General features: G+C 38.7%; 1 protein-coding gene across 11 annotated transcripts in view; it reads right to left on the bottom strand.

Moving 5' to 3' along the window:
- KIF1B (kinesin family member 1B) overlaps positions 1–25476 on the bottom strand; it is a 149929-nt gene that overhangs the window by 63736 nt on the left and 60717 nt on the right. For 4 of the 11 annotated variants that reach the window (XM_035715806.2, XM_035715814.2, XM_035715807.2 and 1 more), the window contains 11 exons: positions 24733–24811; positions 23585–23727; positions 22594–22635; positions 19438–19649; positions 11493–11572; positions 10160–10235; positions 6308–6387; positions 5700–5806; positions 4847–4930; positions 4160–4340; positions 3956–4028 (listed from right to left, as the gene is read on the bottom strand). In XM_035715806.2, the coding sequence (XP_035571699.1) occupies positions 3956–4028; positions 4160–4340; positions 4847–4930; positions 5700–5806; positions 6308–6387; positions 10160–10235; positions 11493–11572; positions 19438–19649; positions 22594–22635; positions 23585–23727; positions 24733–24811 (1157 nt within the window). The remainder of the gene's footprint in view (positions 1–3955; positions 4029–4159; positions 4341–4846; positions 4931–5699; positions 5807–6307; positions 6388–10159; positions 10236–11492; positions 11573–19437; positions 19650–22593; positions 22636–23584; positions 23728–24732; positions 24812–25476) is intronic. The other 7 variants (XM_035715816.2, XM_035715811.2, XM_035715813.2 and 4 more) reach the window with 3 other exon arrangements.

The raw sequence follows: 25476 nt of genomic DNA, 5'->3' as shown, positions 1-25476 counted from the left end.
AGCTTTACCTCTTTTTCAAAAACTTTAGTTGGGCAGTCAGGCTGCTATTTTAGGACCAAGTAAAACAGCCCAACTATCCAACTAATTAGTCTTCAAGGGTTATCAGGATAATAATCAATTGTTCCTAACTAACATAAGCATATCTTTATAACACGAAAGCAATGCTCGGTTTAAAAGTCCCTATGATGGATAGGCTTAAGAAGAAGTTCTATTCAGGAAATAAAAGTTCCTTGGAAAAGCAACAATTCACTTAGAAGAGCAGTTCAGGATAGTCTAGGTTAAAAAAAACAAAAACAAAAACAAAAACAGTACTCTTTCACTTGGCTGTGATTACCAAAATTACATCTAGTAAATAATATCTTACTTTCTAGGCCAAAGAATCCTATGTACAGTTACTTTCTATGCACAGTTATTTCTAAAAAAATAACTTTTAACAATAATGACAATAATTTGATCCCTCAATTTGGAGGTGCTGATCTTTATTATTTCTGTTGGTCCATAAATGGGTGCTAAGCCTGCATATAAGCCCTACCTAGTTGAAAATGTAACAACAAAACAACAGATAGAGTTAAATTTGTAGACTCTGTATACTTTTTTTCCTTTTCATTTTTAGTTTAAGCCTCAGAATGTTTAATCTGAAGTGATAAAAGAGGACACTAATAAACAGTAGAGAAAAAAGGTCTTACCAGTATGTATAAGCTAAGTTTTACATTACATAATACATTCTGACTGTTCCCACATAACTGACAACTATCAATTCATCCCATCTCAGCTTTTTTTTCTGTTCAAGATTGTTCAAAGATGAAATGAATACTACCTAATCTACAAAATAACATATATTCTAATCATTGCTTTCATATTACACTTGAGAGATAGAGATTAGGTCTTTAGACTCTAAAACAAAACATAAATAAATGAGAAAGTCTACATAAATCCAAAGGAACTCAAATTAAGTGGCCATCATTTTTTTTTTTCCTTTTTAAAATACTGTCCCATTAGGGGCACCTGGATAGCTCATTCAGTTAAGCATCTGATTTGATTTTGGCTCAGGTCATGATCTCAGGGTTGTGAGATCCAGCCCCACGTCAGGCTCTGTGCTAGGTGTGGAACCTGCTTAAGATTCTCTCTCCCTCTATCCCTCCTCCAACAAATAAAATAAAATACTATCATATTGACTTTGTAGAATATGTTCTCCTTACAGCCCCCACATCCCATACTGGCCACAACACTAAAAACTCTGTATGCAAAGTTTATGTGCCAAGGTGTACACCCTATCTCACAACAAAAAAGATTTAAAGATATTTAGATTCACTTATTGCAGGGTTGGAAAAAATACTCAGATCTGGCCAATTCATGTCACTAAATGATGTTTTCACTAAATCCCAACACAAAGACCTCCTGAAGAGACTCTGCAAGGAGCTTGTGCAGACAGAAGAGAGAAAATACCTAAAAGACGTAGGTGAAAAAGCAAGCACAGAAAGGACCAGGTGTGTAATAGAGCACTAACTAGAAGAGAATGTTCAGCAGTGGGACAATATGACGCACTTGGGGAACTATTATAATAGAAAACTCATGAGCCTGAATTCCATTTTTTAATGCTGTCATTATGCAAAAATGATTATGTACAACATTAAATGCATATTTACTGAATAATTATTCCTTTGTATCCTCTCTGTTTATTCATAAGGTGCATTCAAAATGTATCTGTTGGTTGACCAATACAGGGTCATAAAAAATGTATTTTCTATTCAGTATTGCTACTGCCAGATATTCTTCAGGCTAAGGCATTAGAAATCAATTCCTCTGGAGGACAAGAAATCTAAATGGTATAGACAATTGGACTTAGAGGAGGAAAGCAACATCCTTGCATTAAGGAGCTGCTCTTAAAAATCCTAGCTTGTTTTCAGATACACAGAACATACGACAACCAGAACCTGATTACTTGCAAACTAAGTATGTCCCCTGGAAACTGAGAATGTCTTAGAGACATTACTTTCCCTTTATTTAACGGTCATCATCTTTATTTCAGAGCAAAGAATGATCATCAGCTCTTGGTTATGGAGAGCACCAGCCATCATCATTCTTTCTCACCTGGTCCCTCAAAGGCTGGTCTTGGGACCAACAACATTGGTTATCACCTGGGAGCTTGTTAGAAACAAAGACTCTCAGGTACCACCCCAGACCTACTGAAATAGCACCTGTACTTTAATAGGACTCCCATCTGGTGAAGCAGCACTGCTCTTACTGGAAAGGACACTGAAACAATTCAGAAGACCCAAGATTAAGCCTCAGACCCATGATTTAACAGGTGTTTAAGAGTAAGCAAGACAGCATTTTTTAGCTTTGGTTTCCTCAACTATACATTGGAAGTAATATTACTCATTTTATTTACACACACACACTCCTATCAAGGAGGGCTGTTTTGGGAATCGAAAAAAAAAAAGATGGATGTTAAAGCTCCCTGTAAATTATAAAGCACTAAACAAAGTACTACTGTTAATGATACACAGAGCTTAATGATACCTGTCCTCATTTGATCTGTGAACATCAGAGGCATGTTATTAGATTATACGTTAAGATAAAAGGCTTCTCATGTATCACAAACCTTTCAATCCCCTAGTCACACGGTAGCCAAATCCTTCCGTTTTCATTAAAAACTAAATGTCAACTAGGCCTCTCGAAGGGACTTGAATACTGCTATTATCTTGCCCCAAACACTTGATTTATTCTTACAATCCATTATCTCTTGGACTTCACTACAGTTTCCAATATAACTAACTGGTTTAACCCACTGCCCGGCCTAAGAAATGAGTGGTCCTGGCTGTTTTTGCTGGAGCCCTTGGTGCTTCTGGCCCATTTAGCAACAGACTCTCTTCTCCAAAGCAGAGAATGACCAGAAGGCTGCAGTTTACACACAGTATTTTAGATGCTGTGCTTTATGCTTTATGCTAAGGGAAGAAACCAGTATCCCAGCTTCCTCCTTAAAACCCCCTTATCTTAAAAGAACTATGAATCTTAAAAAATCCTAAATTGTATCCACAGTACCCAAAGGTTTATTATACCTTTTTCTTACATATCAAATGAATGCCAAGAAGCCTTTTATGACCAGGGCTTTGTTAACCAAAACTGGATGGCTTTAAAAATGAAAATCTAATGGATCAACTTTCGTATTCATGAGATTCAATTCCTATCAAACTTAGAGAATCAATTTACATCATAAAATGCTAAACCCATTATTAACATTATCAGCTGCAACCTTAAACCAACTTCTTGGCTGCTCACCCGAACCCTCTCTCAACCTGGAGAAACCAGGCTTCCTTTTGCTGTCTGAGGGGGCTGCATAGCCCCTGCTTCTACTAACCTCCCACATGCCACAGAGACCCTTACTGAGAACTCACACTCCATGCAGGGGAACAGAAAAAGATAAACACATGCAACTGTGCAGCAGCACTTTTAGACAGTTTAACTGAAAAAAGAAAAAGAAAAAACAAAAAGTCTGCCCAGCACAAGAACAATCCCCAAGTCAGCCCAAGAGCAGAGAATTAGTACTATCAGGTGATCAGAAACAAAACCAAGGCAAACACCCACCAAATTCAATATTCAATATAATTATCATTAAAAGAATCACCACTGATGCATACTCAAAAACCACTACTAAGAGGCAAAGGCTACCAGAAAAGCTCCCACTAGTTCCTCAAAAAGCACTTGGTTTTGCTAGAACTAAAGATTTGACTTTAAGACATAATAGGCACAAAACTGTACCTTTATGGACACTTTTTCAGGCTAAGGCTACCAGGAGTTGTAAGTTCATTCTCCATTAAGGAAATGAGAGAATAGCATATGGTATCAGTGAGAGCTGGACAAGCAATCGGGGTGAGTGCTTATCTGTGGAACCGGGATGGTATGGGAGTAAGCTGCCCTTTTTCCTAACACAGGGTTCAGGACAGACTCCTACCAGTCTCTGCTGCTCCAAGAGAAGATCTGCTTCTTCCTTCTCCTTTTTGTATAGGATCTCCATCTCCTGTAGTCTAGAAGGAAAAGAAAAACAAGAGAAGAAAGAATAAATGTGTGAAATCACTGGGCTGTTTCATGAGTGTTATATACACCAGATGTTAAAAGAAGTGATAGTCATGGAGGCCACATCATATTTGTGCATTACCTTTTTTCCATCTCCTGCTTCATATCAATCCCTTGTTTTTCCAGAAGTTCTCTCTGGGCAAATGTCCAGTCCACAGGCTCAGAGGGGGTCTCAGCAGAAGGAGTCTTTTCCCGCTCTGCCCGTGCTTGCTCCGGGTGGTTGAAACGAAACACATGGTTTTTACCCATAATAATACGGTTTCCTAGTACAAAACAGAAGCAGTTAAGAAGCCATTTTTTAAAAGTATACCTATCTAGGTTTTAAAAACCTCTCTCCCCCTCCCTTTCCCTAAGACAAAAAGACAGTTTTTGGAGTTTTACAAGAACACACATCCAAATGCTGACTATTACAAGTCAGTCTTTAAACAAAGAGTCCAAAGCTAGAGTTGCTCACACAAACATGTTCTTTATTGAAGACTTCAAACTTTTCCCAGTCTCAGGGGTGCCTGGGTGGCTCTGTCAGTCATCCAACTCTTGGTTTTGGCTCAGGTCATGATCTCAGGATCCTGAGACTGAGCTCTACAGCAGGGTCCTCGCTCAGCAGGGAGTCTGCTTCCTCCTCCCTCTCCTCTGCCCCTACCCCCTCTTGCATGCTGTCTCTCTCTACCCCCCTCATATAAATGAATAAAATTTAAAAAAGAAAAAAAAGGAAAAAAAATGGAAAAAGCAAAGTACTTAAAACAAAACAAAACAACTTTCCCAGTCTCACCTGACCGCAGCTGAACAGGCTGGGCCACCCTCTTGCCATTTACATAGGTTTCTGAGCGTTCGCAGGGCTCTAGGGTCACAATAACTAAGAACACAAACTAGTATTAGCATCACAAACCACTGTAATAAAACAATGGAAAGGAGATGACCATGAGGTTTCAGGTAACTAGAATACATTCCGTAACCAAGTGGCAAAGCATCTATATAATAGTTCATTTTAGGGTATCAAAACCATTTTGGGGTATGGCTAAAAGAAACAGTTAAATGCATTTGACAACCCTCAAAAGAAGACTGGAATGTTAGTTTTGGTGATATCTGACAGTTCAGTCCATAAAAAAGGAAATCTTAAGTATAAGATATAGGTACTAACCCGAAACTTAAGATTAAAAGCAGCTAATATTTTGACGAAAGGAATGAGTCATATAGCACAAAAATACCATTACATCATTTTTTTGTTAGTAACCCAGGCAAAAATCAAGATTGACTTTTTCTTCCCTTTTAGATAAAAATAAGCTCTCGTGGGTTAAGATTAGAGATCCTTCACATCTCCCACTACTCAGGGTATTTGTTCCTTTCTTGTCTAGTAAATAATTAACATTCAAGACCAAGCCTAATTGCCTATGTTGTCCTGGTTGGTTCTTGGCAGCCACAAAAGAGCTCCTTTTGTCCAGGCTATTTTCATGTAAAATAGCTATGTCTGTCCCTGCATTTTAAGCAGGCCAGGTTTCTCCATTTTCAAATATTAGATTGTATGAGAAAGCATCACTGAAAGAGACAGGGAACAGCAAGCCTTGGGGATTTCTAATAATCTAGAATTAAAAGGCTGTTGGAAAAGCTACGACAGGAGCTCTCACCGTCCCCACTGTTGTTTCTCTCGCTCCGGAAGATACAATGCTCTTCCTGAATGTGAGCCCCACTCAGCACGATGTCCTGGCGCCGCTCAGCATCTGCTTGGCCAACCCTGAACACAAGGGGAAGTGTTTCCCAGGGAAATTCAGACACAAAAAGCACTGAAAACAACGAACCTCTTTCTCTCAAAGAATATTCTTTGGTATGTACAAAAAAGGTATCGTTTCTTTTTATCAGAGGCTTTCAACTGCAAATTTTATTTTCACATATAATCAACCTCCCTACATTAGAATAAGAAACCAAAGAGCAACGATACAACAGCGTAACTCGCTGAGCTTTATAAAAAGACATGAGTGAACTAATCTCCCTAATGAATTCATATAAGAAGTTAGAAAAAAAAATTTTTTTACTTAGGGTTTTTAGGGAAAACTACATGTTAACTGGTTCAGATGACTAAGGCACTTACATAATTTGGGAAGACAGGATAGTGTGTAACTATTTCAGACGTGAAAAACGGCAAATCATTACAACAAATTTTTCAACAAACAACTTCCCTTTATTCAATTTTTTAAGAGAACAGAAAACAGTAAGTGACCAAAAGAAACAAATATACCTTGTAATTCCATCTTTGATGTAATAAAGCAGGCATTCGGACATTAGTGGGTCCTCATTGAGGTTAACTAGATGTGGGGTCTGAAAAAGGATACAGATGATCAATTTGGAGCAAATACCACTGGGCGGGCTTGACAGTAACAGTGATCTACAGGAAGCCAATGGCTTCCTGGATTATGCACCATCCCTCAAAGAGGGAGGTCTTTTATTTATTCCTAGTTCCTAGCTGTAATTCCATTAAACAAAAAAAAACACTCTTCAGGCCTTCTCAAACTGCACTAATATATTCTATTTAAAAGCATGAGTTCAGGGATAAAGAACAAGATCCAATTCTTGATAATGTCAAAGCATGAAGAATACGAAAGAAAAATAAAGACAGGTTGATTCTCTGGATGGGTTAATCATAATTTTTGTACCTAATTGGACAAAAATCTTAAAGGGTAACAAAATATGCCACCTCAACATATGCCACTTTGACATACTAATTATTTTGAGCTGATGGCACCAGAAAAACAGCAAACACAGGAAGAGGTTTTCTTTGACCGCTTCCCATCATGCCTGAAGATAAGTTCTCCTAAATGACCTCGGCTGTCGTGTCCCTTCTGGGAGTCCATCAACCAAGGAGGATGGTCTCGTGTCCCAGGAGAGGACACCAGAAGTCGATACCACACCCAGACAGACTTTGTCACAAACGATCACATCTCCCATCTATTCTCCCAAGGGCCCTTCCTCTTTCCCAAAAATCATTTATTCCCTCCTGAGAGGTCTCTGTCCCTTCTCCCCTTTTCCTACCAGGATGGTATTTAAATCTGATTTCTAAGCCATCTTGGGGAGTCACTCATTTTCCCCTGGGCAGACACATTCACATACATGAGGCATATACATTCATAAACTTGTTTCGGTTTGTCTCTTATTAATCTTTTATTACAAGGCTCTCAGCCAAGAACTCAAAAGGGTAGAGGGAAAATTATCTTCCCTTCCTACAATCTCCAGAAATACTTAATTTTCATTTACTTTATAAAAATGCTTTAAAAAAAATGGGGCGGCTGGGTGGCACAGTTGGTTGAGCATCCAACTCTTGGTTTTGGCTCAGGTCATGATTTCAAGGTTGTGGGACTGAACCCTGCATTGGGCTCTGCACTCGGTGTGAAGTCTGCTTGAGATTCTCTCTCCTCCCTCTGCCCTTCCTCCCCCTAAAATAAATAAATCTTAAAAAAAAAAAATGTCCCCACATCTCCTGGCATTTCCCTCTATAATTTTTATCACTTCTTCCATGGTACCAGTTATTGTCCTTAGTTTATTAATCTTTACCTTAAAGAAAAATTAAAATTACTGACATTCAACAATATACATATCTTGTAAAAATCCTCTTCATCTAACTCTAATATTTCTAAAATCTTTGAAAAACCAACCTTCTTTGGTGAAAATACCCCACTGGAATCCAAAAATAAGTCACATGGTCTTGGGGTCAAAATCTACTCAAGACAGTGCCAGCAAATGTGGAAAAATGAAAGAAGAATCAGATGAGAGCAGGGAATGAGAAAGATGATTAAAAAGAAATTTTAAAAAGCTCTACATTAGCACCTGCCTCTGTAGTTTAAGAACTCTGCTGGTTTGAGAAAGTCAAAGCCCTCTGTGGGTAGTGTTCTTGAAAGCCCATCACAACACTGGCCTCAGAAAAGCGGAATCATAGAAACAGGTTTTGCTTCCCCTTGCATTAAAATTATTTCCCCCAACCCAGTTTTATGGAGGGTATCATTGACAAGTAAAAATTATATACATTTAGGTTGTACAACATGATTTTTTAAGGTGTCCAATGTGTCAATTTAATATACACACACATCATGCAATGATTATTACAATCAAGTTAACATCAGAAACAGGTTCTAAATCTGAATTTGAATTCTAAATCTGAATTTGAATGTGTAATATGTTAATATACACACACATCATGCAATAATTATTACAATCAAGTTAACATATCAGAAACAGGTTCTAAATCTGAATTTGATGTACCCCTTATTTTTCTAAGGAAGTCTAGAAAGTTAAAACAAGATGAGTAAAATTAAAGAATGAAAAAGCTTTGGAAACAGAGACCTCAGTGTGGAATTCTATGGTTTATATCACAACAGTTACTTAAATTGTTTGTGACTTGTGTTAAATGTCATATTTTTACATGTTATTAGAAAATTTTTCCATATAGTTCTTAACACTCAAAGATTGTAAAATCTCTTCCAATATACACAAAGGCACAAATGTGATCAAACCTATTACTGCTAAAACCTCTACAATTTTAAGTATGATATCTCAATAAATAATGTCTTACTGAAGGAATCATTACAAAACTAAAAATCACAGGTGTTGGCAATATAGACATATAAAACACTGGTATTGTTATTCCAGTTCTATAACAGGTACCCTAAAATGCCTTTAAAACTATCTTCTTTGGGGGGACCCCTGGGTGGCTCAGCGGTTTAGCGCCTGCCTTTGGCCCAGGGCGCGATCCTGGAGTCCCAGGATCGAGTCCTGCGTCAGGCTCCCGGCATGGAGCCTGCTTCTCCCTCTGCCTGTGTCTCTGCCTCCCCCCACCCCCCACAACCAGTCTATCATAAATAAATAAATCTTAAAAAAAAAAAAAGATCTTCTTTGTTGAAAATAATGCACTGAATTCCTAAAAAAGTTCTGACCTTGACAGAAAAACCAAACCAAAAGAATTCTAGCAAAAACTAGGAATACCTCTTACCACATAAAAACAAAAAGGGAAAACCCCCTGCTCATTCTATGCCAACCTAGAGAAATCATCATGAGACCCTGCAAAACATGTGTAAGTCTCTGATAGCCAATCTGGGGTCATCTGAAATGAAGAATCATTTATTACTGGCATGAATATATTTGCTTTGTAAATCAGTATGTGTTCTATTATTATCACATAAAAAGCACACAAAAATAATCATCTGATAACAGTTTTCCAATACCTAAGAATAACTAGGAAGCAACTTAGTAAAACAACAAAAAAAAAAACCAAAACAAAACCTACCTTACTATTCTAATTAGCCATAAGGTTATCTACTATCGAACAACTAAAATTATGTAAGTAGGAGGGTAACTAACTACCGGGGTCTTTTTAAAAAAAAAAAAAAAAAAAAAAAAAACTAAGAAAGGAGCAGAGGAGGCTAGAAGGGTGAGAATAGGACTGCTTTACTCAGGACAGTGGTTGTCTGTAACACAAACTACAGAAACAAACTTGAGTGGTACTTTTCTACACAAACCTGAATAGCTGAAATTGCTTCCAAAGAATTATACATCAGGCCTGCTGGCATCTGTGGGAAAATCTACATAGAAAGAGTAGCCAAACTGAAGCAAGGTATGCTAGGTGAGAGGCTGGGAATTTAAGAGAAGCAACACTACAGGTGAGTAAATATACTGCATCATGACTGAAAGTTAGATTTACTGCCTTGGGTTTTATTTTGTAAACAGCAAACATGATGATAGGCATTTTAGAAATAGGCTGCCCTTGTACTGTATGATGAAATCAGAAATGTCATGGGCAGCCCCGGTGGCTCAGAGGTTTGGCGCTGCCTTTGACCCGGGGTATGATCCTGGAGACCGGGGATCGAGTCCCGCGTCAGGCTCCCTGCATGGAGCCGGCTTCTCCCTCTGCCTGTGTCTTTGCCTGTCTCTCTCTTTCTGTATCTCTCATGAATAAATAAATAAAATCTTAAAAAAAAAAAAAGAAAAGAAATGTCTGAAATTAAAAAGGAGGGGCCAACCCTGAAAGACCAGAAGTGCCTCAGTGACCAAGACAAACAGGAAGTACTTCTGTTGGGTTGAGTTTCACAACACAGTTTCTTACCTTCTTAGGTGAGAAAACTCCCAGGGTTCCTCCGTCTTCCCGAATGGCCACTCCCATCTCAGCCAACAAGGCCTCTCTAGAAAAATAACAAGCACATTAGAATACCAATACCAAAATGTCACTTAAATCAGTCTCATATGAACTGGTAAGTAAAGCATGCAGAGCAAAAAACTATTGTCCATCTTAGTAATACAAGTGTGAAAAATCTGTCCCATCATTCATGAAAATTTAAGAGAAACAGAACATTCAAAATAAATTCTGTTCCCATGTTAGGTAAAGTTGTATTCATCCAAATAACAACTTTGTCTCATCGGACTTTGGAGGCAGACAGTAACTCATAAATAATATGCCTATTAACATAAAAAAAGGAAGACAGGGATATCCCTTAAGGCCAGACATCTAACTCAAAGAACCATTTCTTCAAAATCTAAGAAAGCAATCAGAAAGTAATTTTGATATATGAAGATTGTCCATAAATGTGATGATTTTCTCAAATGTGATCCTCCCATGCACACCATCATACTGATTCAACAATTCTAAATTAAAATCCCAATAATAAGAACATTCTAGTTGTTTGGTATATCCACTGCATCAGTACATCAGCACTCACTTCTACCTCACCTTCCATGAAGGGGGAAGACAAGTCTGACCTTTTTTAAATGTACATTCAACCCAATAGGAAAAGTATTATTTCAGGTTATGTTCACTGTCAGGGTAGAGAACTGAGAAGTTAAAGTAAAAAAGGGATTTTAAAACTCTGCAACTAAAACTATTTCACCTCTTATGTAAGAGGTTCTATAAAACAGAACTCATAGACAATCATTAGAGAGCTTTATTATTTGGGCCTTTATCAAAGGTGGTTGTTTTGCAAAGTAAAACTCTATCCCAGGGTGCCTGGGTGGCTCAGCTGGTTAAGCGTCTAACTCTTGATGGTCTTGGGATCATGGGATGGAGCCCTGAGTTGGGCTCCATGCCTGGTGCAGAGATTGCTTGGGATTCTCACTCTCCCTCTGCCCCTTTCCCATTTGAAGAAAGTTAAAAAAAGAAAAACACCCCACAAAAAACCCTCAATTCCTCAATATCTTCCATTTTACCTGAACTATGAGTGCCATGCAGTATGGTAATGACCACAAGACTCCCAAGAGAACATTGACTATATAAGCTCTGCTGGGGGAAGGCCGGCAGGCTGAGTTCTGTTCTATTCTGTGGTTGGTTTGCAGGGGAGTGGGGGGACGGGACTTCATTTTTACTTTCAGCTCAATTTCTTCTTTTATAAAAGGAATCCCAGTTCCCCTGAGAATGTGCAGACACCTCAAGAGCTTAACTTGCTGACCTCTCCATTCTGATGGCTTCTGTTTTACGCAGCTTCTCTTCCCAGGTCTCATTCAGCTCAGCAATGATCTTCTCCGATTCCTAAGGGAGGAAGTCCACAGTTAAAGTGGAGAGGAGCCTTATGATGTACGTGCTACGTCCAGGAAAGACAGCAAGAAGCACACGATGCCCTTGGTGGGTATGAGGCAGAATCTAATACAATAAGATCTTTTTTCCTTTCTTAATATTATGTGCAATAAGATCATGAAGACTAGGCCTAACATTAAATCAGTCATATATATAGAAATTTTCCTAAGCCCTAGCAAAAATACCCTAAAAATGAGTATGTCCGTGTGCATAGAAGAAGAGTAATTTTAACACCCACAAAGCGAGACGCTATTTCTGACAGCCACTTCTACAAGAGAACAATTTATTGCTTTTGTCTCACCATAATTTCACCATAAAACACAGATGGGGCTCAGAAAAGTTTACCTAAAATACAGCATCTTGGCATATTGACCATTTTAAGCTGAAGTAATTTGAGAAATGTTATCTGCAGGAAGGACCCTGATCTCCTCAAACAGGTTTTAAGGTCCTAATGAGAGGTGCCTTCTTACACCTGAAGGGAAGGAACATCCTCATCTCTAAGGATGGAGGACCACCAGGAGGAATGTGAACAAATAGGCCTTGATAAGTCTCCCACAGGTCCTATCATAATTTTCTACGACTCGTCCCTCTTTATCAAACCTAGCAAAAACATGCTCAGGTTTAATATTTCTTTGGGGGAACCCTGGGTGGCGCAGCGGTTTAGCGCCTGCCTTTGGCCCAGGGCGCAATCCTGGAGACCCAGGATCGAATCCCACGTCGGGCTCCCGGTGCATGGAGCCTGCTTCTCCCTCTGCCTATGTCTCTGCCTCTCTCTCTCTCTCTCTGATGACTATCATAAATAAATAAAAATTTAAAAAATATATTTCTTTGGGCTTTTATTTCCTTATGAAGACTCCCATGTCACATAAAACTCATAATAAATAAATTTGTGTGTTTTTCTCTTATTAATCTACCTTTTGTTTGTAGAAGCCACAGAAAAGAACCTGAAGGGTAAATGAATGATATTTTAACTCCTCTACAACACAATACCCTTCTGAACACAACCCAGTACCTGATATAGAAAGGGTTAGTATTAACCTCAGCCAAAACCATATAGCCACTGAAGTGACAGCTTCCTAGTCTCCTGCTGAGTGTTTATGAATGCCAGAAATATAAGACCTAAAACCTGTTTCCTGCTCTCAAGGAGTTTACTGTATACTAGGGAGAGAGAAGTAATGATGATTCCTTCATTCAGTAATTATATATCACTACGTTATATGTTGAGCCCTGTTTCAGGCAACTAGGGATGTGGCAGGGAACAAAACCCCTGATTTCGTGAGACTTACATTCTAGTAAAGAGACTGAAATAATCAATTTTAATCAATAATTCAAATATATAGTACATTAGATAGCAGTAGGTGCCTTGGGAAAAAAGCAAGAAAAGGAAAAGAGTACATGAGGGAGCATCTGGGAATAGGGCTGTTAGAACAGGGCTCACGGGATCCCTGGGTGGCGCAGCGGTTTGGCGCCTGCCTTTGGCCCAGGGCGCGATCCTGGAGACCCGGGATCGAATCCCACGTCGGGCTCCCGGTGCATGGAGCCTGTTTCTCCCTCTGCCTGTGTCTCTGCCTCTCTCTCTCTCTCTCTCTCTCTGTGACTATCATAAATAAATAAAAATTAAAAAAAAAAAAAAAAAAGAACAGGGCTCACTGACGAGGTTCTGTGCAAGCAGAGACAAAGAGCAGGAGGTAAGACAAGGAAAGAGGTAAGAAAAGCCTGGCACTTTCCAGGAATCACAGTGTGACCACAGCAGCATGCTTGCAGACTGTGAATGGGTAGGGCAGAAGAAAACAACAGAACAGTGTGCCACATGCTAGAACTGACGTGTTCACAGGTTGCTGGAGAATGGGTAAGCACAAAAATAATGCTTACACTTATGAATGAAGGACAAGTAGGAATCAATTCAGTGAAAAAATGGAAAGAGGAGGAAGACCTGAAAGGAGGATGAGCAAAGCTCTTCTGCAAAAAGCAGAAGAAGATCTAGTCATGGAGACAAAATTAGAAAGTCTAATGATGATGCCAAGGAGCCTAACAGTGATGAGATGACAGTTCTGATGACGGTAGCGCTAGTGATTCAGGATGAAAACCCTGCACAGTTTACAAAATAACTCACTGTTTGATTCATTTAACAGGCTATTGTCAGAAGCCTCTGGGATCTGAAAACACAATTATCTACATAGAAAGAAACAGCGAGCATATAATACAATCAACCCTAAGGTGTCTGTGATTTGATTTTCTGGAACGAGGCATAGGAGCATGTTAAATTCCAGGCAGCAGCTGCAAAAGCAAAGGAATACAGGAATCAGGAGAAACAAACAGCAGAGCATCACGATGATCATGACAATGGTGAAGAACCAGCTAAGCAGGGCAGAGAGCAAAATTGACGATCGAGTTGGAAAAGTCAGACACAGCATGGGCATCAGTAGGGTCCACATAAAGGGGCCATTGAAAATCAAGTGCTTGTTGTGAAGAGAGCCAGTCACAAAGTGGGAGATGCTAGAACAAGTCTGCAGAGGGACTGTGAATGGTGGAGAGGAAGAGACAAACCACCTAAATTGGCTGTCATTAACCCTCTGGACACTCACAGAGAATGAAAGACTAAAACAGCTACCTGAACAGCATCTCTACAACAGCTTCCAAGAGGACTGACTCAACATGCAGTGCACGTGCCCCTCCCAAGCTAAGAGAGGAACCAATGGGCTACACTAGAGGGCCAGCAACCAAAAACACCCATACAATTTAAGGAAGGACAGAGACGGCCAGGAAAGCAACTGAACCAGGAACCAAGTGGTCAGTAAGCACCACAGAAGTTATTCAAACAACTCTTAACAGAGTAGCATTAAATAGTTTTGCATAGGATCATGAAAGGGCAAATACAAGATGAACTGGTATCATATCCATATTGTATAGGATAGCAAGGCTTATTAAAGATTGCTGGAGGGCAGCCCCGGTGGCGCAGCGGTTTGCCTGCAGTCCAGGGTGTGATCCTGGAGACCGGGGATCGAGTCCCACGTCGGGCTCCCTGCATGGAACCTGCTTCTCCCTCTGCCTGTGTCTCTGCCTCTCTCTCACTCTCTCTGTGTTAAATAAATAAATCTTTAAAAAAATAAAAATAAAAAATAAAGATTGCTGGAGAGAAACCTTCACAATCTCAAAATGGTAACTTTGAAAACAAATGACTAGGGACAACAGGCTGCCTAAACCAGAGCATCTAGACTAGTGCTTATTATGCAGAGTGTGGCCCACAAACCATTGATGTGATGGAATACAAACCGACCCATGAGGAACTTAAATATCTTCTTTTTCCTGGTTGACTATTTTCAGGAAAAGACCATGTCTGATAAGAGATCTATATGGCTGTATGAAAGTTATTCTATTTTGGGGCAACTGTAAATTCACCCCAAGGTAGCAAAATCACTGTCTAGGGATCCTGTTGTCATTCTGATGCCAACTCTAATGTGAACACTCTAATTTTACTTTCCACTTGGAGGGTAAATCAGGACATGATCTTTTTGTAAAAGAGATTTAATGAATTAGCTGAATTTGGTACTACTTTTTGCAACAGCTTCATGTTGCAATTTTTATATTGTCTAAAAAGCTATTTCTTAAAACTCTGAAGGTTAAAGAAAATGATGTTGAACAAAACTTCAGTGCTAGAAAAAGCCATTTATTACAGAACCATTCTAGAGATAAAGAAAATGGGAACCAGAGACACTAAGAGACTAACCTGAGGCCACACTACTTCCTGAGCCACTAGAGCAGAGTTTCTTGACTCTTGATGCTCTTTCTTCAATTAAGGCAGAAATTAATAGGCTTTAAAGAAAATATTCTACAGAGATGCCTGGGTGGCTCAGCAGTTGAGCATCTGCCTTCAATACAGGGCATGATCCTGGAGTCCCGAGATCGAGTTCCAAATCAGGCTCCCTGCATGGAGCCTGCTTCTCCCTCTGACTGTGTCTCTGCCTCTCTCTGCATCTCTCATAAATAAATAAATAAAATCTTTTAAAAAAGGAAAAGAAAAAGGAAGAAAATATTCTACAAAACCGCTCACCATCAATTAAGAAAGAGTCAAGGAGGGATCCCTGGGTGGTGCAGCGGTTTGGCGCCTGCCTTTGGCCCAGGGCGCGATCCTGGAGACCCGGGATCAAATCCCACATCGGGCTCCCGGTGCAGGGAGCCTGCTTCTCCCTCTGCCTATGTCTCTGCCTCTCTCTCTTTCTCTCTGTGACTATCATAAATAAATAAATAAATAAATAAATAAGTAGGTAAGTCAGTCAGTCAGTCAGTCAAGGATATTATTTCTTCAAGTCTGAATAGCACACTTAGCATAAATAAAACTGAGATGTTGACAAGAGATGGCTTTTGGTCTCTGAGTTGTCTACTTACTCTGCAGGCAGGCCTGGTACCCTGGTACCCAGTGCTGTCTATAACACACTCTAGAAACCCAACTTAAGATTAAATTGAAATTGGGATGCATACTTCAAAAATGAGGAGTTAAGACAATCTTTAAGAGTCCTTCTTCCCTGCAGGTAGTACATACAAAAAAATCCCCCCTCCCCCCAAAAAACTACTAACCTCAGGAAAAAAAGTTCCTGAGCTCACTAGTTTTTTTTTTTTTTTTTAAGATTCATTTATTTATTCATGAGAGACACAGAGAGAGAGAGGCAGAGACATAGGCAGAGTTGAAGCAGGCTCCCCATAGGGAGCCCGATGAAGAACTCAATCTCAGATCCCAGGATCACGACCTGGGCTGAAGGCAGGCACCCAACCACTGAGCCATCCAGGTATCCCCATCAGGAACTTTTTAAAGCTCCAAGACATATTGGACTCAGGCACCACTCAACTCACATTATGAATGTCTACCTATCTATGTAGCACTCACTAATAATCATGTTCACACAGCTAAACACAATTTAATTTCCTTGTCATGATTCAGTTTAAGGTGGCAGAGAAATCCACAGAACAAGCCAGAAATACTTCCATGAAAAAAAAAAAAACACAGTTTAAACTGTGATATATAAAAGGTTAAATGCTTACTACATGGAACATTCCTTGAAGCCATCAGATAGCCAAGGTTTTACTGTACTGAACATAGCATGCTCCACAAGTGCGTTCCAAGCGTGCTCCACAAGTGCGTTCCAAGCGTGGGGCCCTCGGGTCGCCTAGCACAGCATCTGCCCTTGCGTGCTTCTGTAGTGGATACTTATGGATATTTATAGTCCAAGCCTACCCGATGGCACTCATAGTACTGACTCTGATGCCAGACTAATAAACAAGCACCAGAGTTACCACATAGTAGCTATAGTTACGTATTTAAATTCTTACTGAGTAAGAATCCAAATCAAGGATACACACATTCCAATTCAGTTTGAATTGTGATTAAAAACTGAAAGTAATTACATTTCATTCTCTTTTGCCAGAGAGGCTTGTGGAGGGGTCGAGATCTTTATGATGGGGTAACATGGGTCTCTTCCTCAAGGCAAGAAGCTATTCAAAAAGCTAAGCAGTAGCAACACATTCTGCAAAAGTATTTTGCCAACTAACCGTATTTCTGAAATCAAAAATAAAGAGAAGCAAAGGGAAATAAAAGGTTAGGAAAGTAAATTAACCTCTTCTATTCCTGTTTTCCATTATAGTATTTTTCTCCTGCAGTATCATGTCTTAGGAATGCAGCTCCTACACACTCAACAATGAAATAGTCTAAAAACGAGGAATTCTCAAGCACTTCTGTGGTATAACCACAGCTTGCCCTGCGCACGCAAGATGCTGTCTACCCAGGTCTGCTGGACGGAATTCTCACTGTTCACAAAACTGAAGCAGAACGAAGGCGCGTATGCCTCAGTGGACTGCTGTGCTGCATTAAAAACTCAAGATGCAATGCAAAATCATCAAGAAGCAATTATCTAAAGCTAGGGAAAATGGAAGATTTCGCTTATGTTGACTTAAGGGAAAATTAAAACAGAGAAATTCATTTTGTGATAAAAGTAATAGTTTTGTTTTGGTTTGGGTGGGAAGTTGGAAGTTGGGGGAGGGTTCCCTGAATAATAGCAGTGTTATTCCCCAGAAACTATTTGCAAGGCGCTGGATGACCTAATTCTTAAAGGGTCTGGTTAATGTCTTGACTCCTAACTTCCAACACTATTTTCAGTTGGTCCCACTTGGCAATTAGGAATTTTTTTTCTTTTACGTCAAGATGTGAGTTAACGGAAATTATAATCTTATTTGTACACTAAGGCTTTAAAAGGCGATACAGTAAGATTCAAAATCCCCCCCCAAATAAAGAACATTTTATATTAAATAGTAGGAGATTTCACTTCCTTCCCAGAGAACCCCTGCATTTCCCCCACTGACCCAAACAGAACCCTGCACAGCAACTTTGTCACCAATGCCCATAGTGAAAAAACAGACACAAAAAGTTAGCCTGCATGGGCTTCACTAACGTCTTTATTACAATTTCAAAGGCAATTTTACAATAGCAGAAATTACCCTTCCATTTACAACAATTAACGAAATGAAAAGATTTCTCACCCTTCTCCCTTCGCTAGGTATTTCAGAACTTTACCCACTTCCTACAAACATGTTCTGAAGGAAGAAACAAGAACATTACTGTTGTTTCTGAAATACCTCACTTTAGAAGTGAGTAAAAAAATGCTGAGGGAAAATGTAGGCTAAAAAGCAGAGTCCCATGCTTCATATAAAATCTTTCTTGGTCTCACCTGAAAACCAAAGCGAAAGCATTTGCCATCTTTAATTATCAAGCTTCTTTCTCTTTTAGTGGTGAAAAGGTTCCCCAAACCTTTTCCATCATTCATTTGTCAAAGTATGCCATTGTTCTCAACAGTCCTCAAGCAAGCAGCAGCAGCTGTGGAGAATACTGAGCGCCACATAAAAAGGCCTGCTGGGTGCAAGCACAACTGCAATTCCCAGCTTCTGAAAAAAACCTTTCTCTGCCCTCCTTGTTTTTCCTGCCCTGGCACTTAGAAACACACAGGCCCAAAGGTGTGGATCAAATGATCACCCTGGATGTAGTGAGCAGGGAAAGAAAAAGCATTTGTGATACTGTCGCAGTGATCTGATGGATGGCAAGGTCTGTTCTCACTACAGTCACTGAGGGGAAGGGAGAAACCAGGAGTCAGGGGTCAGCAGGAACTGCTCTGCTCATTTTTATATTCATGAAGAGAGACAAGAAAGAACTCAACAAAACCAACCACAGACCGCGAAAGCAAAACTCAGTACCATGGCAGGTGGACCTGCACACATAGGGTGCAAGCGCATAGCACACGATCCCCTGTGCACCAGCATGGGAGGAGTCAGCCCTTTCATGGCAGCAACTTTCTGTGAGCTTCCACAAGTTATCATTTCACATGTCTCTGCATAAACCTAGTATAGCTACTCACCTGTTCAAACTTTCTCTCGGCTGTCTATTTATTCTACTAACACAAACATGGCTCTATACAGAATTCCATCTTCAAATGAAACCAAGTACTTCTAACAAGTTTCCAACTAAGCTTCTAACTAAACAATTTCCCTGTGACTTATAAACTACCTCAGAATTAAAGGACACATCTATTTATCAGTTATTTTCATTGCCAACCTATCACCTGCCCATACATCTCTCTAGCCTCTGCCTGGCCATGTCAAATTCAAGCATTCTGGTAAAAAGAAATTATTTTATAAAGCAGCAAATTCCATTTTCAGGACACCTCTAATAGTTAGAAAGTTCTTTCATATCCTGAACAGAAATTTCAGTGATTTTTAAGTCCAACTCTGCTTTGTGAGCTACTTAAAACACCTTTCATTCAGTTTGAATTATTACTTACCTTTAGACGTTCAATGGCTTCCTCTCCTCCGGGTGTAGACATGATCCTCTCCTGAATACTGGTCACAGATGTTAAGCCCACCTGACTATTCAGTGAGCAGGAAGATGGAGATGAAGTAAGGGACCCCATGGATGCTGTGGAAAAATTGCCAGGGCGTTGATTCTCAGAGGCTAGCAAGTACCTATGCTTATTGTTCTGAAAATCTTTCAGATCTGGGAGACAGAAAGAAGGGAAGGCAGAAAAGGTAGAAAAGAGGGAAAGGAGCAGAGGGAGAAAAAAGACAGGAAGGAACACCAGCGTAAGAAAGGATAGCATTAAAGCGCCAAGACAAAGACACGTTATAATACAAAGACAAGTTATAATTGTTCTAGATGGCAGTTCTAAAACATGTCTGTTTTTAATACTGGTATCCTAGAGGTTAACAACCACTTATGAAACTAAAAAATTTAGAAACTAAAAAATCCCAGGGTGGGTTAACATTGTATTTGGAAGGGCGTAACCAGAGCCTCAAAGGATAATGCTCAGGCAGTCTCCTGTAAACAAGACATGCTACATTCCTTTTATTCCTTCTACAGCTCCAAATCTACAACATTTTAGATTTACACTACTCTCAAATTCCAGTAGTTTGTAATGGTACAGGAAAAAAGATGATCATTTATTTATCAGTAATATTAACCTAGCCCAATATTTCATGGCATTCAGTAAAAATTCCCAAGAAGATATTACAGGTCAAACAAAAATCTGTAGTGTCCTTTTGTATAGCAACATTCTAACATGCTAAAAAGGATCTTTAAAATATGCCTTTTTTAAAAAAAAGAGAGGTCAATGTAGAAATCACAAGAATGTTAAGTTCTGGTTAAGAACTCAAGGCCAATTACCTAAACAGGGAGAACAATTAGCAAATTAATGAAGCTGTTACAGTTTACATTAATCTGTTAGAGTAAGCAAAAATCAAGGCTATTTGCTAATTATTGCAAAGTAAGGCTCTTACTCTGCCTAACAGTACTACCATGAGTCACTGGTAAGCCAAGTTCCTATGAAATGCAAGTTTCAAGGATATATTTTCACTTACTAAGGTCTTTAGTAGAACTGTAAGTTTTGTTTTTAAATTTAGTTTTGATAAAAAGAGCCACAAATACAAAATTCATTAATTTGCTGTTTGTACTTTCCTTCATTAGTCATCCTTGTCAAACACCAGAGAAAAACCATAGGTATTGATGGATTTCTAGTTTTTAAATTAGCTCATGTTTAAAATTTGAAAAAACTACAATACTTAAAATTCACACCAAAACTAAGTTTTCCTTAAATGATACAAGTCAATACAAAGAGTCAGAAAACATTATTATTTGTCCTCTTTGGGTCTACTCATGTCTACTTAATCAAAGCCAGTTCTTGAAACCCCTTGAAACCAGTGGTTGATTCAACACAGTTTGAAAACCACCATCTGCAAATATAGAACATAGGAAAACAAGCAAGTTTTAAAAGTAGGATAGGAACTGGAGTAAAAAAAAAAAAAAAACAGCCATCAGGTGATGGCAGCAAGGAAGGAAAGAATACGATGGGTGGAGTTTAGAAGATCCAATGGACACATGCAAGCCCTAAAAGAAATTAAAGTAGATCAAAATGGAAATTCAGAAGTAGTCAGGGCTGCTTTCCTGCATGGAGACAAAATTAAAACTTAGTCATGCATAGCATTTTGGGAGATGCCACAACTGCTCAAAAGAGGCAACAAGCTGATAGCAGCACCACCTGGAGCACAAAAGCAAGAACAAGATGGTGTCTTTCTCACATTGGTATCAGTCAGCTTTGGAAATCTCAGACAGAGCTGTTCCAGTCCAAGAGTCACTCTGTATTGGAGTGTTATTGTGTCTTCAAGGCCCAGCCTCATCACAGTGGTCAGGGCTACATTTGCTTTCTCCTACGCATTTCCTCCCTGTCAAGCCCTATTATGTGCCTCATTAACTGAACAAGCAAATCAATTAAAATCTAAAACAACCAAAAAGTCAAGATTCTTCATTTCTTATTTTTTTAAATTAATTAATTTATTTACTTATTTATGAGCAATAGAGAGAGGGGGAGAGACACAGGCAGAGGGAGAAGCAGGCTCCATGCAGGGAGCCTGACGTGGGACTCGATCCTGGGTCTCCAGTATCACACCCCGGGAAGCAGGCGGCACTAAACCGCAGCACCACCGTGGCTGCCCATATTCTTCATTTCTTCTAAGATAAAAATCCCCTCATGAATTATCTTACAAGAGTAAGAAATCATGTCCTCACCAACTTAATGATACCTATGGAGAGAACAAACTAGTGTGATCCTTCATAAAATGCCCTCTTTTACACTCAAGTTTTTAAAATTTAATTTCTAATTCCAGAAAAGGAGGGAAAGAAAAGGTTTTCCGAACCACCATGTAAACTGAGGCCCAAGATATAGAGGAAACTAACTAAGCATAAGCATCAGCATAAGCTAATCCAATACTCACAGAGATAGTCATGGGCAGTTTAGCCAACAGGAAGTGATTGTTTTTAATTATATGCACAGCAAGGCTCAGAATTACGTAACTAATTTAAAAGCATTTTTCTATTAAATAATCGGACCCTGAAGGATTTCAAGAGGCCAGAAAGGTAATGATTTTTAAAAGCTGGGCTCTGAGTTATACTATCCAATCTACACAGAAACCATGAGATCTCAGGAGCAAATTAACCACCCGATGCAAGCAGTGTCCTCATTGGTAAAATGGGCATAATGGAACTTCTTCCAGAATCAGTGACAGGATTAAATGAGAGAATACATTCAAGGTCCCTAGAATAGAGCCCAGCACATTATAAACACTCAGGAAATGTGAGGTGCTGTCATTGCTATCATCAATCATCCTCTATGACTTTGGACTCAGTTTAATCACATAAGTGGAAAAACTGAAGAGGAGAAGCAGCAAGAGATTAAGCCTCTTGACTACTTAAGTCATGAACTGAAATACAGTAGTGTTTGCAAAATGGAGAAGGGCAAAAACAGGATCATTTCTGAATCTACAGTATGCTCTGTCTGGGATTTCCCTGTTAGGATTGCTGGCATGCAAAGCTCATTTTAAGGCTGATCCAGCAGAGGCAGATTAGCAAATTAAGAGTACTGGAAATAATCAATACATGAAATACACACATTTGCCTCCACTTCCAGAGTAATCATCGATCAATGGATCAACTGAAGGTAAGCAGGAGGGAAAATACAAGAAGGGTCAAAGTTCAGGTTCAGCAGTGACACAGAGAGGGAACAGAGCAGCATTTAGCATTTGTGAAGATGAAAAAAATTAATATTAAGAATATATTATCATTTTGCACACACTATTCACTTAAACTCGGGTACTAATCAGTAAGAAGAACTAAACTGGAAGACACTTTGAAAATCTTATTAAAATTCCAAACTATTAATTTTTCACTCAAAAAATAAAAAATATTTTGTCAAATAAACCCATATATGCTATTCTACCTGAAACGTCCAGTTAACTCAACTTCTAATTAGGCATTATGCAGGCAGATCACTGAGGTTAAAAAAAGACTAATTTTAAAACAATGCTGCAAAATAATTCTCTCTGGAAGTCTAATTCTTCAGCTTGACAGGAAATGGATATTTTTCCCTTCATGTGTTCAGAGGGAACTGGGTGAGGAGTATTCTTCAATCATTTTGCAGGAAGGGAAAGATATCACTCAAAGTTTATCTTCTCTGAAAGGAGACTGGAACAGTGGGTTTGTTACATGTATATTACTGCTACTACATTAATCCAGAGAAGCCCCTAATACAAAAAAAAATTTAAGTAACATTTTTATAAAATGATTAATATTTCAGTAAGAATAAGTTCAACATTCCAAATAAACTTCACTGATAATCTAAAATGAAAATCTATTAAAAATGCAAGCAATAAATATTTACATTTTAAAAACTAATTCCATGAATTCAGCTGGATAGCCTACTATATACTACATAAAGAAAGATTCTGAGATTATTTTCATTGGATTTTTTTTAAAGTTAAAAAAAAAAAAAACCAAAAAGCCTTTTTTCTACCATCTAACTTCACCAAATTCTTTGAATCTAAGTTTAAATCTAGGAACCCTGAAGAGGAAAAGAGTAGCATGTTGATCCTTAATTCACTTACTATCAATAATATCTCCCAGCCCCTGAGCACGAAGAAGGTCCTTTAGCCGAGTCACCTCCTCCTTTAATTCACGAACCAGTTTGGCATTGGGGTCCTCGTTGATAACAGCATTGCACTTAATTTGTTTTGCACGATCTGCATATCTATATCCAAAAAGAACATTCATTTTTGCCATTCCTCACTCTACTTCTCATAAGTAACATACCATTATTTCTATCTCTAAATTTACACATTTTATGAGTCTTAATAATAACATAAGCACAGAAAGTTTTATAGTATCTCATCAAGATGAAGAAAAAAACTCAGAAGAAATTTAGTGATTTAACCAAAATCATAAAGAGAAATAAATACCAGAAATAGGACTCACAATGCATTTGTCAGAGTGCATAGGGTTCTTTCCATCAATGGGAAAAGAGTAGAAAGTTCCAGATTAAAGTAATAAAAATTTATTCATATATAGAAATGCAGCTGACCCTTGAACAATACAAGTTAGAACTGCATGGGTCTACTTATATCAGATTTTTTTCGATAAATACATTCCAGTACAGTAAATGTATTTTTTCTTCCTTATAATTTTCTTAATAACATGTTCTTTCCTATCACTCACTTTATTCTAAGAAAACAGTATGGCATTATATACATATATACATGTATACTGTATATTATATACGTAATACACGGAATGGGGAGTCAAGTTTATAGATGCAGATTTTTGACTGTGCAGAGGGCTGGCACTCCTAACCACTGGACTGTTCAAGGGCCAACTATATTCTATATTCTATTAGCTAAAGTTCCATAAACTTTTTAACACTACGTGTATTGTTATTTGCATTACTTATTAAGATATGAGCATCTCTATAATGACAAACCCTACAAGGCAACACTTCTTTTTATAGCAATGAAAATTTTAAGAAATTGAAATTGAGATTGAAAACCATAAACAGGTAAATTCTATTATAATAAAAATCCCCTCAACACAATGAATAAAAATAAAAATCTCCCCAACCCATGTTTTTCCTGTTATGAGAGGGATGGGGTTATTACTTACATAAAAAATTATCCATATAACATAAGAAAGTCCCTATGGCATAACAAAATAACTTATGGTTGCACAGTGTGTATTCAGTTATCGAGATCAATTGGAGTACCTCAGAGTGCTCAAAGTTTCATCATAGTTGATATCTGCCGGGCTCAGAGCAGCAACCATTGCAGTCCGAGAATTGCCACCTAAGATGATGAATCATGGTTACTGTAAATCATACTCATTTTAGAAAGAATTTTATTAAATGTGTCATATTAGACAATACCATCTCAAATCCTAAAATTTAATTAAGAGTCAACAAATGTATTGAATGCTCCTATGCGGGGCACTGTTATACTCTTAATCTTGGTGCTCAGACCTACTATGATTGGTTTCCCTCTCCTCGTTTAAGATCTCAGCCACTCCACCCAAGTACTCTTAGGTAGGGAGTGAAAGTCACAGTGATGTGAACAGCCCAACAGGTTCTTCTCAGCCTCTTCCTTATGTCAGCGACAGATGACATAGCTGATCACTCCCTTCTCATCAGGAAGGAGAGAAAGAGGCTAACAAAACAGAGAACAAAGAGCAAAGACCTGAAGATCCAAAACCATCAGCAGAAAGGTAACATGGAGTTTCCATAGAGATTTGAAGGAGCAATGGTTTGAAGCAGGTATGGTTAGGAAGACAACCACACCACAGTCCACATTCCAAGGTCAAAAGATAGGAGAGAAAACGCTGATTAAAAAGCTAGCAAATCCAACCAGTTTAAATCATGAGTAAAAATTTCAGAAAGAAGACAGCAGTCAAGTTAGTGACATGGATATGTGGAGATTATTCTTCTCCAAAACAAATACACAAGACAATTAACCAC

Source organism: Canis lupus, chromosome 5 (genome assembly GCF_003254725.2).
Source record: "Canis lupus dingo isolate Sandy chromosome 5, ASM325472v2, whole genome shotgun sequence".
In the NCBI taxonomy this organism is placed as follows: Eukaryota; Metazoa; Chordata; class Mammalia; order Carnivora; family Canidae; genus Canis; species Canis lupus.
This window is presented reverse-complemented; position numbering and strand designations above follow the sequence as displayed.